Source organism: Pempheris klunzingeri, chromosome 13 (assembly GCF_042242105.1).
Source record: "Pempheris klunzingeri isolate RE-2024b chromosome 13, fPemKlu1.hap1, whole genome shotgun sequence".
Lineage (NCBI taxonomy): Eukaryota > Metazoa > Chordata > Actinopteri > Acropomatiformes > Pempheridae > Pempheris > Pempheris klunzingeri.
This window is the reverse complement of record NC_092024.1, coordinates 5,899,321-5,914,253: the sequence shown is the minus strand read 5'-3', so window position 1 is coordinate 5,914,253 and position 14,933 is coordinate 5,899,321. Positions and strand designations below refer to the sequence as shown.

At 42.5% G+C, this 14,933-nt stretch overlaps 1 protein-coding gene across 1 annotated transcript in view; it reads left to right on the top strand.

Annotated features, from left to right (window-relative positions):
- clmna (calmin a) overlaps positions 1 to 12,792 on the top strand; it is a 44,899-nt gene extending 32,107 nt beyond the window's left edge. Inside the window, exons 6-13 of the mRNA XM_070842268.1 lie at positions 39 to 235; positions 930 to 1,123; positions 2,535 to 2,617; positions 2,748 to 4,967; positions 8,250 to 8,428; positions 9,921 to 10,011; positions 10,121 to 10,182; positions 12,353 to 12,792. Coding sequence (XP_070698369.1) covers positions 39 to 235; positions 930 to 1,123; positions 2,535 to 2,617; positions 2,748 to 4,967; positions 8,250 to 8,428; positions 9,921 to 10,011; positions 10,121 to 10,182; positions 12,353 to 12,476 — 3,150 coding nt within the window. The 3' untranslated portion in view covers positions 12,477 to 12,792. The remainder of the gene's footprint in view (positions 1 to 38; positions 236 to 929; positions 1,124 to 2,534; positions 2,618 to 2,747; positions 4,968 to 8,249; positions 8,429 to 9,920; positions 10,012 to 10,120; positions 10,183 to 12,352) is intronic.
- Positions 12,793 to 14,933: the final 2,141 nt, after the last annotated feature.

Here is a 14,933-nt window from a genome sequence, read left to right as displayed (position 1 = left end):
TTACCACATCTGTCGGCCAACTCTCTGTGTCCTTCCAGATTAAGGAGCTGACAGGGAACATTAGGAGCCAGTTCCCCTCCTCGTCCAGCTTATCGTCCATCCCCACCAGCTCCGACTCTGACACGTCCTTCTGCAGCACACCGTCAGACGAGAGGCAGTCGTTGTCCACGGCCATGCGAGAACACAGCAAGGCCATCAAGAAATTGCTGCAGTGGGTACAGAAACGAACACGCAAGTGAGTGTGGTTTGCTATTTTGAAGACATTTTAGAGATTGTTAAGTTAAATCTTAGAAATCTGAATAAAATGAATTCTGTTGGTTTTTCGGATGAATACACAGTGGTCCCTCGTTTACTGCGGGGGTTACGTTCTAAAAATAACCCGCAAATCCGCGAAGTAGTCAGCTTTATTTTTTACAATTATTCTATATATTTTAAGGCTGTAAAACCCCTCACCATACAGTTTAGACACTTTTCTCAGACAGGCATTAACATTTTCTCACATTTATCTCTTGTTTGACTTGTTTGTTTGTCTCGCAAACGGGCAGCACTTAAAAGTCACACTGCTAGTGATTGAACATTTATGTAAATTTGGCAAGCCGAACGCATTCTGTACTGTACAGAGACACGGCACGGAGGAGATTGATTGACATTGGTCTACAGTCCCTTAGCCAATCAGGACGCAGAACACAATGCGCATTCATACACTGTAAAAGAAAGCATGCAAAATTGCATTAAAAAAATCCGCGAAACAGCGAGGCCGTGAAAGGTGAACCGCGTTATAGCGAGGGACTACTGTATAGTACATCGCAAGAGAATGCATGCTCTGCCTCACCAAAACAGTAAAACACTTCTGTGTGTCTGCCCCTCATTTTGCCTGGTGGTCTTTCATTATCTACCCTGGCCACTGAATACAGTATGTTCTGTCATAGGTATGGTGTGGCAGTGCAGGACTTTGGCAAGAGCTGGAGAAGTGGTGTGGCCTTCCTGGCTGTTATTAAGTCCATTGACACCACCCTGGTGGACATGAGGAAGGCACTGTTGAGGTCCGCCAAGGAGAACCTGGAGGATGCCTTCCGGATAGCTCACTACAGCCTCGGTATTCCACGCCTACTGGAGCCCGAGGGTAACAATAATAGCTATATTAGCTATTGCTTATCTCGTTTGCACATTGCACTATAATACCATGGCTACTTACCACTAGTAGATGATCATGGAAATGTTTGCCTAGTTTATAAATACTTGTTCGTAGGTGAAAAATGAAAGGTGCTTCCAAGACACACCAACCCGTTTAACATCCATACGCTACAGCATGTTTCAGCAGGTTTCTCATTATTAGATAGTTTAACAAGGCCACTCTACCACAATTATAACATGTTCTTGTTTGCAACCAAAACTAGGCTGCAGAGCGAGCAGCACAGAGTGGTACTCTCACAGTTATTCCCATTCAACGCTCATGTCGTGCCTCTATGCAAAACCAGGGCGGGGTACTGATTAAGTCATGAAAAGATAAGCAGCCTTGAGAAGATAAGCAGAGGGAAATTTGGAATTGCCTTTTATTAGCTAACGCTGGACTACATACACAAGTGTCATCGTAGATTCCTACATAATCCCACACAGTGTTTGTGAGATTCAACTGGCAATTCACTTTCTCACTTTAACTTAAACTTAAAAGATAAAAATCTGTTCAAATTGGCTTAGTGGTTTGATCAATCAATCAATCTTTATTTATAGAGCGCCAATTCACAACAGCGTTATCTCAAGACTCTTTCCATAAAGAGCAGGTCTAGACCAAACTCTAATTAGAGAGAGACCCAACGATTCAGGAATTCAACATTAAGGATTCAAGAATCCCCACATGAGCAGCATCACATATTATATTGAGCAACAGTGGCAGGAAGAACTTCCCTTTAACGGAAAGAAACCTCGAACAGACCCAGGCTCAATGTGGGCGGCTTCTGTAGGGGTCTGTGTTGGGTGGAGGTTGGACAGAGAGAGAGAGAGAGAGAGAGACAACACAAACAGCAACCAACGTACTAGCAGTGACTATAGCACTAACAATAGGAATGTGACTAAAGGATTAGCGGTTTAGTAAAGTCTTTCAGACTTTACCAAAGGTTGCTGGCTTCATTGATCTAATAAAGACATGACAGGATCAGTATGGATAGATCTGCAGTACTATTTAGCGTCTGATACAGACGAGGCAGTGAAAAAGACCATTTCCCTTCCAACCAGCTGCTCCATAGATTTATTTGCTCAAATGTTAGAATTTACTAGGTATAACATTGCCTGGCACAGTGAGGGGGGAAAATAAGTCGAATCAATTTCTATATAGGCTCATCTGACATGAGGCAAAAAAAGGTGTGCGTTTAATACGTCTCTCTGTAGTTAATGGTTGTATTTAGACATGAGAGCTGCATATAGGATTGCTGGCATTTTCACTCAATAAAGAGTGAGACATAACTGGAGGAAGCCTCATTGACATAAGAGCTTTTATGTAAAATGCCACTGCGGTCCATGTTTTTTTATCTGCCCAGACGTGACCATTAACACACCAGATGAGCAGTCCATCATGACGTATGTGTCACAGTTCCTGGAGCACTTCCCTGGTATAGACGAGGTAATAAACCCTTCTTACAGTGCACGGATGATATGTCTGACATCAGATTTTGGCAAAACACTCATTTCTTAATGTGAGCGCTGATAATATATCCCCCCCAACTTCATTTCTCCCTCTGTTTCTCTCTCAGCCGGAGGAGCCCAGCCAGGTGATTGAACGAAGCATCTCTATGTGCCGACTCAACTTTTGTGACAGTGACCACATAAGGAACGGAGCACCCCGAAGCAGAGTGAAGGAGAGGTCCTACATGTTTCAGAAGGACTGTCCCCAACTCCCACCCAAAATCTTGATTTCTTCTGTGTCAGTGGACCAGAGCGCCATGTCACCCCCCTTCCGGCCAGCGGCAGCTCGCTCTTGGTCAAGTGAAGACTTCTTGGCAGACCGCCCCCATGTGGAGGACATATCCAGCAGTGCGGCGGCAGAGCCCAAGGAATATGGCAGCGAAGTCTCCAACAACTCAACCGCTAACTCCCCACAACTGTCTTACACTCACTCGCCTATTAGCTCATCAGTGCCCGAGTCTGTAAACACTGAGTCAGTAATTGGCGACTCTGCAATCAGCTCACCGGACTCCTGGGTGGAGAGCGAGTTTGGGGTCATGCCTGAGAGGCTTTGTGAAAGCCGAAGTGACAGTTCTTTGTGTGACAGCGGAACAGCCTGGGATGTGTACCACGCCACCCCGGTGGAGATCACTACTCTTGATGATGGATTTGTCCCATCCATAGAGGATAGAGTCCATGATGAGGAGGCGATCACTGCGTCATATATCGATGAAGGGATTTACTCCCTAAGCTCATTGGAGAGTACTCAGGAAAGAATCCAAGGGAATTCTGAGGAAAAGCATGCAGAAGTAGTGGTAAAGAAAGAGGCCAGTCTTGAGAACAACATCCAGGACTTGACATTAGAAGACGTACCTGATCACGGTGAACCTGAGATTGCAAAAGAAGTAGCCTCTAAACAGATGGAAACAAGTCTGCTTCAAAAAGTTGAATTTGGTCAAACCAACCAGTCCCAACTCATGTCCAACACTGAACTACCACCGGCTCGCCATTTTGAAGAACTCATCAAGCAGACCACTGTTGAAGAGAGCACTTGCGGAGAACCTGAATGTTTAATGAAAGCTGGAGATGCACAGGACCGCGAAGGACAAATTGGTCAAGCTGAAAGTCTGAATGAGAGAAGTAACTCTGTGGAGGCTGAAGTGGAAACTGGATGTCAGAAAACAGATTCTCCTTCAGAGGAGACAAGAGGGGAGTCAAGAGAAGAGTCTGAGGTTTTAAATGAAGGAGTTGTAGACACAGGAGACAAAGCAAGGGAAGGCATTCTAAGAGACAACCAAGATCCTCAAGAAAGCTTTAGCGCGGAGGCTTGTGATGTTTTAGAAGACACACATCTAACTAACCAAGACGGGGCATCTAAAACAAGTCTGGACCCAAGCACGGCCATAAATATTCCTCTGATCTCGATTTCCAGTGAAGCAGAATGGCAGAATGTAGGTGGCCCAGTAAGACCAGATCATGCTGTGGATGATGAGGTATGTCAGGCAGAGGCAACTGGAAGTAAGGGAACTGACACAGACGTCAGCAGTCCTCAAAATCCAGTTGAACTCAGTTACGACTCAAACATAAATGATGACAAAAACCCCGGTGAGGTTCCTTCCTGCCCGGTGTCAGAAAATGTTAAGCCAACAACTCCAGAACAAATAAGACACAAGGAAAGCGGGCTTTTGGATGATAAAGAGGAACACGACATCAGCAGAACATCAAATGTAGACGTAGGTGGGCCAGACCTAATGAATAACACGGAAAAACGTGAAGGCAAACAGGAATGTGAGTCTCCCTACCAGGACTCTCAGACAGATAGCACTCACAGCGACTCGACAGCTCAGACTTCTTCAACAGATGCTAAATTTGAACCTGTGAAAAGCGAGCAGGAAACAGATTCAACTAATCAGCCGGACGGACAGCAGGACAAACTGGATGACACCTTTCCTGACAATGAGACGGCCACCACACAGCAGCCTGTCAAGTCAAACCTCAATTCCATGACAGGGATTTCAGATTGTGAAGCTGGCAGCGTGTCTAGAGACATGGACTTGTTTTACACCGAATTTGATCGAAGCTCTCCCTCAGACGATCTGGTCAGCGACCCCGTCGAGCCTATGGATCTGTTCTACCCTGACAAAGAGGAGCCCATGTTTACGGAGCCGCCTGATAATGAAATGCAGAGTTGGCCTTCTGTTTTGAGTGTGTCTGCCCTCCAGCCAGCGCCAGCGTCAGAGACTCCGTCCGATGACCCTCTTGGCGAACGCTTGAGGAATGGAGAGGATTCGATCCAAGAGAATGACGAGGTAAATGTGAGTTTTTAAGCGCTGCCTCTTTTGTACAATCACAGTGTTTCTGTTTCAGAGCGGATGTCATGAATTGCCATTAAATTTCATACAAGTATTCTTAGTCCTTTAATCTTAATAACTTTTTTCTTGACATTTTGACATTAGTTTGACTAAATTTTAACTCAACTTTTGTTTGTAATGAGATTTGGAGATATTTATGTTCCCCACAGGATGAATTGGATTAACTTTGGTCATTCCCTGACTTTTCATCTAGCACACTGCATACTGTTTGTTAGACATGTCTGGTTGAACCTCCTGTGAGAAATTGGCACCATGCAGTGTAGGCAGTGTAGCCCCAGGCCCCAGGCTCTAGGGCTGAGGCTCAATCTGCGTCCATTTAGGCTGCGTCGATGCTTCATCCTTGTCCTTAAATACAGGGAACTTGATGCATTGTTCAGTCTTTCCCGAAACTTCAAGCCTTCCACAAAAGATACAGTTTAGAGCATACATGTCAAACTCAAGGTCCGCGGGCCACATCCACAAGATAATTTCATGTGACTATTAAGAACGGCCCGTCGGTAAACAGCACTCCCACCTCTCATACTACAAATCCCACAATGCACTGAACAGCTGCCGCGCTAGTCAGGACCCGTGCAGCAGCCCCTCCTCCCGCAGGTGTAATGACACACCGATCAGCGGATCAATGCCTCGCTCAGCGCTGTTATAGTGACACTTCAGCCAACCCCCCCTCAAAATAAATGGCTAAACGAAAAGTGGACTTTGAAAACAGAGACTTTCAAAGCAGGTGGGGGGCAGAATTTTACCTGTTTGTCGACATCGGAGGTGAACCTGTGTGTCTTGTTTGTGGAGCTGATGTGGCCATAATTAAAGAATATAAATATAAGACGACACTATGAGACAAAACATCAGGATAGTACAAAAAAGAAAAAAAATATTTAAAATTCTATTTATTTTATTGAGGAAAAGTTGTTGAAGTTTGGCTGTTTAAATTCGTATTTCTGGATAAAATATATATTATTATTATTATATTATATTATATACTATAATAAAAGAGTCACTATTAGAGTCTTCACTAAATGTTGAGCCCGTTTGGCCCGCGACGAAGACCATGTTTTAAATTTTGGCCCTTTCTTTGATTGAGTTTGACCCCCCTGCTCTAGAGGATGATGTCAGTTTATGAGGGTTAGTGTGATGTTGAGGCTTCATTAAATGTGACACTACACTTCAAGTGATTCTGGTTTTTAGTAAAGCTTTGGTAGAAGCTTTGATGATAGCCGTTCATTTCTAAATCTGACCGTGTGGAATACAATAACAGACATCCTTCATGTGATCAGCTGAGCCAGCTTGGCAGTGGTATATCCCGTAACTGACTGAGTGGTATGAAATCTAGACGCTTGATGCCAGTTACATGTAAAGTTAACTACTATTACCTCTCTTGCATCTTGTTTATTTGAGCCTGATTAACTATCACCAGTTCCTCCTAATTCTACAAAAAGAAAAGAAAATGGAGATTACCAGATATATTTCGTTGTTTTTCCACTAATCCTTGTTCATTTTAGTTGATTCCAGAGTTTGCATGGATCGAATAGTTTGGTATATATGTAGACAGATATTTTGAGTCAGTGATTTGAATGGTAAATTATACAGGTTATCACATGAGTTTTAAGATGACAATAACTTCTCAATAACTCTCAATTCATTTCTCATGTCCCACTGTTCAGCAGTTATATACATTTTCAACTTTCATTGAAAATCCAAGATGGCTGCAAATGAGACCCTTGGGGCAATATTTCAAGAGCATGGGGACCTTATTTTCCCACTTCACTGTTTGTGTTCAGTGCTAATGAGAAAACGTCTGCATGCAGACACAGTAAACTGTTCAGCATCTGGTACATAAGAGTTGACTTTTGTTACTAATATGGCAGCTTGGGTCCACAGCAAAATGTTACATGTGTTACAGGCTGGTTGAGTTCTCATCTGTTAGATTTCCGGGGAGGCAGTTTTTATTGAAGTAGCACTTTAACCACATTTTCCAATTGAAATGATTGAAATTAGTTTAGGCTGGTGTTGCTGAATAACAAAAGTCAAATCTACAGAAGTCTTAGTTTTCCCTGCAAAGTAAGTGGTATCTCAGAAAGCACTGCCTTCAGCCTGCCTGTGTGTGTATCTGTTTGTCTAGTGCCTAAATAGGAACACGAAGCAACATGACATTTCACACGTCCACGATATCTCACCTTATGACCGGACGACCTGCAGTCATTCATAATTCCACAATAACACCATCTGGTCCACTGATGTTCTTTGAGAGCTTGAGCCCGGTCTGTGCCGTGTACTCATGCAAATGTTTTGCTGTTATCACGTAGTGTTTACTGGAGTTTCAGAGTTAAAGGTTCCAGAGTTAAAACAGAGTTTGGCGAATGGGCTGCAAATGTGCCTCAGTAGCTGCGGTGTATTCCTCTGAGGCAGCTGTGCCTGTCGAGGTACATCCACCGGAGTTGCCGGCCTGCTGCTGCCTCCATCAGTTAGTTTGTCTGTGTTTCTGTGTGACTCAGGGTAGACTTGGGCTTACTTAACACATTCTGTAGAGATCCTTTCAATAGCAAAAACAAGAACTGTGTGAACTGAGTGAATATCACCTGAAAACCACCACTTCGAAGCACTGGCAGTACATCAGGACAATTCACAGAAACAGGGATAATTATCTAAACTCATGTTTTATCCATTTGAATCCAGTGTTTTTTGTGTGCTCCTTTTACAAAATCCTCAAAAACTAAATGTTCAGTCATTAGAGATGTCACACTGTGACAGACTAAAGGTGGAACTGGCTAGTATTCATTCGATATGTAAAAGCATGATGAGATGAAACAGTATTAGTGAATTATTTCCCTTCTTAATTGTGGGGTTGTGTCTACACAGCGGACTGGAAGGATAGCTGAATACATACTGTACCTTAGAGCAAACTGTTTGCAGTTATCATTACTGTACAATGTGTCACTGCCTGTGTCCCAAGGCAGAAGAGCCTACAGGGCACTAATAGGGATAGTAGTGCAAACCTTTAGACAGCCATGGTGTGACAGACAGCTGTCCATATGAAAAACTAATGGAAGGAGTTGTGCAGAGAATGAAGAGAAGAAGAGGGAGGTTTAAAGCCGGCCTCCTTTTATGCCTCCATATACCTGATTAAGGTATATATGTGGATTAAAGATGCACTGGACTTTTATTCCATCATTCCCCCCTGTACGTCACAACGCTCCTCTTTCTGCTTCCCACTCTCGTTAGGTGATCAGTGAGCCCAACCAGGAGGCCGACAGAGCATCTGGATCCCAGGAACGCTGTTTGTTGCTCGGCGAGAGGGTCGCAGGACCCTGGGGCGGTGCTGCTCCTGCAGACGGCAGTGATCTCGGCGGGGCTGAGCAACAGAGCTCAAGCTGTGCCAGGGAAAACACAGAGCCTGTGAGGTAGGCTTTCTATTCTTAGTCCTCTCCCTGGTACACTGAGAAACACAGTGGACCCTGGAGGAAAGCAGTGTTGTGGCATTGGATGGGGCTGCTCTGACCTGGCCTCCCTCGGTTTGCTGAGGGAGTACATTTCCTTAAATGTACTGACCAAAGTTAAATATGTAGGCTGGTGATGGGAATCAAGACAAGCCTTATGAGGGTTGAGAGACTGAAGAAAGGGGATTAGAGTTACAGACATTAATGTGGTTGAATTAATTAATAAAAGAGAGCTTGAGTCTGTTTAACAGTGGAATTCAAGTTGTAATCCGTGAGACTTGCATAAATCCCAACCAATTTTAATACTGTTTATGGTCAGCAATGTTGTGTTTCCAGTAATAGCCATTCAATGTATTTTCATTTGGTAACCGCCGCTATATATAGTAGTTTTTAAATGTTGGGTCTTTTTCCATGTGAGAGTCAAATTATGTTCAAGGGTCAAATTGCACACAAGAGATCGCGAGGAAGTGATGCGTGCACGAGGAAGCAGGGTTTTCACATCATGGGGAAAGCAAAATGTGATCACAAGTGCAAATTTTCACATGGTTATACATTTGTCATGCTTTATTGTCATCAGGTTAGCTCATTACATTGATGAGTTAACGCGTGGTTCGTGATGTTTCAGACATTTCAGGGTGCGATCGTGCAAACAAACCAGAAGCCAGCGAGCATTTTAATTAATACAATTGTATTTGTACTTTTTTTTTTTAAACAGACATTTGTATGCATGCATATGAGTCCTTGTGAACATGCATGTCCACAGTAGATACGTGCACTGTGTATGTCAGTGTTCTGAGGACCCAAACCAGACAGAGGCTGAGAGGAGTGAGGCAGCACAACGGCTTTATTGAGGGGTAAAGGCAGAGCAGTGTTCAGAAGTCAAAAACCAGGCAGAGAAACAAGTCAGAAAACAGGCACAGGTCAGAAATCCAGAAGATCATACAGACAGACAGGTGGGATCCGAAGCAGACTGAGCGCTAACAGCAGTCTGGTAAACAACAAGGGCAGACTGACGATGAGACAATGAGCTGCTCAGCAACAGGTGAGTGGAGACTGAGCTGGCTGGCGGCCGATTGGCAGGCAGGTAATTCAGGGGGAGTGGATGTTGAACTGACAGGAAAAAGCTGGCAGTTTGACAGATAAGCAGAGGGGTGTGCGCAGGAGGGTGGGGGTTTAGCAGCAGGAAGCTCCCGCAGTGTCCATGACTGTAGAAACACACCTGCATTACGTCACCCATCACCTCCATGACTTCACTGTACACAGCACAGCCTTTAGCCCATCACATTTTACAGTCCTCATCGTTGTTTAGAATTTACCCACATCTGGTTTGGACAAGCAGCCTTTTAGGTTTTTTTTTTTTTAGAACTTGAAAGTATTTAGAACGGCTTTAATTGCTTTATTTCCTGGACGTGCTCTCTCTTGTTGAGACGTAAACTGATGGATTTCATCCTCTTAGGAGTGACACTAAAAGTTCCAGCAGACAAGATGAAAGCCAGATCCCTCCGGTCCTCCGTCACAGAAAGGGGGCTCGCTCCACGGAGACCACGGTCGGTTTAACCCTCCACATCCTCGTCCACGGTCATGTCTATCCTCGGAGAAATATTCCATCTGATACTGTAGACTGAGTGTTGGCCTCGTGTTTTCTCCCACTCACAGGACAATCAGACAGCCATAGCTGCAGCGACCAGAAAAGCTGACAACAATGCCTCTGATGTTTGGTAAGAAGTCTCTATATATTACATAGGGCTTTTACTAGTTTTTATTTAATTCAATGAACATTTAACCGGGTGGTCTCATAGAGATTCTTAAGAGATTCATCAGATATCTTTTCCAAGAGAGACCTGAGAAGAAGCAAACTTACAAGAATCATAGAAAACACCAGATAATGAATCTTTAAAAGGGGAACGTACACTCCGGTTTGAGGGCAGTTTGCAGTTTCGCCTCTTTTAAATGGAAGTCCATCCAACCTTCTGCAGAGAACACTGATGAGTGTAGAATTTGCCATTAGTGATAAAGCGAAAGCGCTATGATGCACAGGCTTTAGCCGCTGCAGAGAGGAGGCAGCGTTACAATACAGAATATCTCCAGTGTCAGGGACTGACATGATCCAATGATGTTACGGTTGAGAAAAGATCTACGCTCTATAATCCTATACAAGAAGCCGAGTGTGATTTTTAATTTTTTTGGTCAAATGTTGAATGGGAATCTTGAATTGAACCAAATTCTGAAGTATTAGTATGACTCAGCAACACTGATGTGGGTTCCATTTACATTTTTAATAGCAGGATGATCTGAATCACTGGTGGAGGTGTAGAATACGATGGACTTCCTCACACGTAGGTCCGACTGCCTATAGTTGTTGTTTTTTTTTGAGTTTTAAAACTTAACTTAAGTTCATAACATGATAATAATAACATAATCATGACGGTTATATTCCATTTCTGCAAATAGCAGTCTGATCGTTTCTGTTACTACTTTCATTAAATCATATTTGTTTAGCAGACACTTTCATCCAAAGTGGCTTACAATAGATGCAACTAGAATGATAGAACATCAACTCCATCCAATGTGCCAGCCTGTTGTCATACTGGAAACAGCGGACATGGAAGGAGGGGGGAAGTTAGTGACGTACCTACAAGACCTACAGGAGACCGCTGTTCATATCCTCATGTCAAGTTAAGGCCTCTGGATTTTCAAGGGGCTTCTTCTCTCCTGTCCTCCCGGTTTTAGTGCCATGAGCAGACACACCTGCAGCATTTCAAATCTGGATTCTGACACCTCATTTTACTCAACAAACCCAGAACACATTTAATGTTGCTTTACATGGACAAAGACACTGTGAAAGGTGCATTGTGTAATATTTAGCCATCTGCTCCAAAAAGATCGGACAATAGGGGACAGCTTTTCAACTCCTTCTCCCAGCCTGTTCCTCCCCTAATAGATCACTTATTCAAGGTTCAAGATTCATTTATTTGTCATTTTACAACACAGGGTGGCACAGCTCCTTCGTGCTTCTCACATATAATATAAATACAGTTACAATAGAACAGGATGTAATATAAAATACAATAAAAACAATGCATACACTTATTTATATACTCATGTACATATACATATACATTTGGAGCAATAGGATAGTGATGATAATATGGTCCATCATCACTGACTGCGTTCGGGCACCAAGAATCACCGACGCCTGTCTGCCTCCCTTTGTCTCACCGCAGACCTGCACTATCTCTGCTTGGAACACAGTCCATCCATCAAGTTCAGTAGCTTGATCCAGGGTGTTGAGATGGAGCCAGGTCTCTGTGAAGATGTGGGCACAAACAGTGATTTCCTGTTACTTGGCTAGCCTGAGTCCCGTTTCCACTCCACCTTCCTGTGAGTGGACGTGAGCCAGGAGGGTTAGCCTAGCGCTCATCCCAAACAAAAAAGCTCTCTTTCCCGGAGCAAAAACATGACTTTTACTTCGCACAATACAGGAGTTTGCTTTGAATTTGATCTTAATAGATTCATTTGGATTCAAACTAACTATCTGAAACACCAAAGTCATAAACTAACACGAACAAACTAGCCAATGGAGGCAGTGGTTGACCAGTAACTCCTGTTTCTGCGAGGGAAAATGAGTCTGGCTGACGGCTGTAAACCAAAAAGGTCTTACAGGTCTGTCTCTGGTGGAATCCTTTCCATAGTGTTGTCAGACAGCCAAAATATAAAAGAACAGGGCCCTGGTTTAAATATACAAATAATAAATACAAAATAAAAATAAGGTTTAATGTCTTTCTGTCCGCTATGACTAATGACTACGTTGCTGCTTTCAATCATAATGTCTTTATTATTGTGTGTGTGTGTGTGTGTGTGTGTGTGTGTGTGTGTGTGTGTGCACAGGTGGAGTGAGAACTGGGAGCTGAGTCTGCTGCTGCTGCTGTGGCTGCTGCTCTACTGCTTGTTGCTGCTGCCACAGATGGACCTGAAGACACTGCCCAGCCTGCTGCTGAACCTCAACCACTGAACACACACACACGCACACACACACACGCGCACACACATACATACACATAGTTACAGGGAAAAGAAATCTGTCAAATGTATAAACTTAAATGCATCGTCACGAAAACATAACAGAAACACACATACAGCACAACTGCCACTCTTCTTTCCATATTATTACTCCAGATCAAGTGAAGGCATTTAAAAGATCTAAACTACTTAAACTACTAGAGCTTTTTATCATATTTCTGCTTTTTAGCTTTTTGATGTGGCTTGAGTATTCTTTATGACAATGTGTTAGGGCCACCGCAAGGGAAAAATGCCTGAGATTTTTAAGAACAAGCATTGCATAATTTTGAGAAACGTCATAATACTATGAAAGTAATGCCATCATTTGGAGGAAAAACTATAATGTAATGGGAATAAGATTTTTATTCAACAAGGAAATTGTAGTGGAGAGTAAGTTGTAAAATTACAAATTAAGTAGTAATTTTATGAGGAAAAGGTCTTAATCTTTGATGGTAAAGTAAATAAAATTGTATTTCTGAGAAAATGTTATGATAAAATATAATAAATAGGTCATAAATAAACACTTTTATGAAACTTCCGATACGGTTAAACCTCCCTTTGATGGCATTAACATGTTTCTCAAAATATGACACTTTTATTCTTGAAATCTCCAAATAGTGGTCCAGATTTTCTGTTTTGAATTTTACAGGCACTATTGGAAGTTTGTGGTTCATTGCTGTGCAAAGCCATCAGAGCTGACCTTGTAAGACTATATGACTGTACAGCACACTCTGATTTGTAGATATAGATATATACCATGGATTTATGGATGCACAGTTGCCTATCTTAATAGCCATTTAACCCAGATGAAGATGTTCAAAGTAAAACCGCTTCAGGCTGATTAAACCGGAGGTAGTGGAGTTAAAGCAGGGAAATGAAAACAAGAATATATGTGATAAAGCCAGCCTTAACGGCCTTATGTGTCTGTACTATTATAAAGAGAACTAAGCAGTCTGAATGAAGGGGTATTTTGGATTTGTTGCACTTTTGAATAAGAATACAAACTGCCAAAGATAGCGTTGTTCTGTGCTAATACAGAAAGTACACAGCTCGCCACACGTACACTAATGGAGATCTTGTTCTTAACACACAGAAAATCTTGTATAACTCTTGTTCCGAATCATCACCCCTGCTTTATATTGTAAAATAGTGGAGGCAGAATATGCATTTGTAATATTTTATGGCTCGTAAGATGTATGAATGGATTTTTAAAAAGTTTTAAGAAATGTTTTATGTGATTAAGCTATCCTTGAGCTTGTCCAAGCCTGCCAATGTCAAGAGAATGCTTTACAATGAAATCTCTGTCTATATATTATTTTTGAACAACGTCTGTCGTGAAGCACTATGACAAAGTGAGCGCCCTTCATTTGATATTTGCTCCACACCAGGTGACCAGTGGGTCTGACTATTAATGCATCTCCTCCATCTACTGACAGAGGGCCAGCAAAAAAGTCATGTCATTCCATTCCCACGGGGTCGTCCCGACGGCACACCGCATCAGAGGCTCAAGTGTGTGTGCGTGGGTGTGTTTTTGTACTTTTATCCTTGTGAGAAGTAGAGCTGTGTCCCAAGTCCATCCTCTTTGCTAAGTGCACACAGTACAGGCTACATGCTGACACTGTATGGTGTCTTATCAGTTACTATCCTACTATCAGTCAGTGCCCTTTACCATTTTGTACAAATAGGAAATGATTGGAAATGTGCCCCAACTGACATCAGTCAAATTTTTGAATACCACTGTTCATTACACAAAAATAAAGCAAAAGGTTTTTTTTTTTCTAAAACTGTAATACTTAAGGCATGAAACTTTCTTTATCTTGGAAAAGTTAGTTTGACAAGATGATCCCACCTCCAGGTCCAAGCTCTAGCTCTCTCCAGAGCATTGCCACGGCTCCTTTCCAAACAAATGTCCAATTTTTTTTTAATTTCTTTGTGTGGTTTCCCAATGATCCACCGCCTTTCTCCTACTTAAACTGTGTTCTTTGAGTTACCACAGGCAGCTGCAGTCAGTGCCGGAAGTACTTAGAGCCTTTTATTTAAATAAAGCACCAACAGAACAATGTAAAAGTACTCCATTATAATTAAACGCATGTGTCCAAGTGAGAGCATCAGAGGATGTTTGGAAAACTATCTGCATATTGACTTATTGGAATCAAACTAAGAACCATTTTTCAATGGTGACAGAGCTACATTTTACAGAAGAGGACTAGTCGGCCATTTAGCTTTAGGGTTTATGTGGAGGGTCAGTAAGTGCATGAGAATTCAAATGATATTGTTCTTTGATCCCATTGAAACTTTCTTCTCATGATGATTAGATGATGTGTGAGATCTATGATTATGACAAAAATGTTTAGAAACGACTCAATGAAAGCTAATCGAGTCACTACGATGAAGCAGCGATAATAAAACA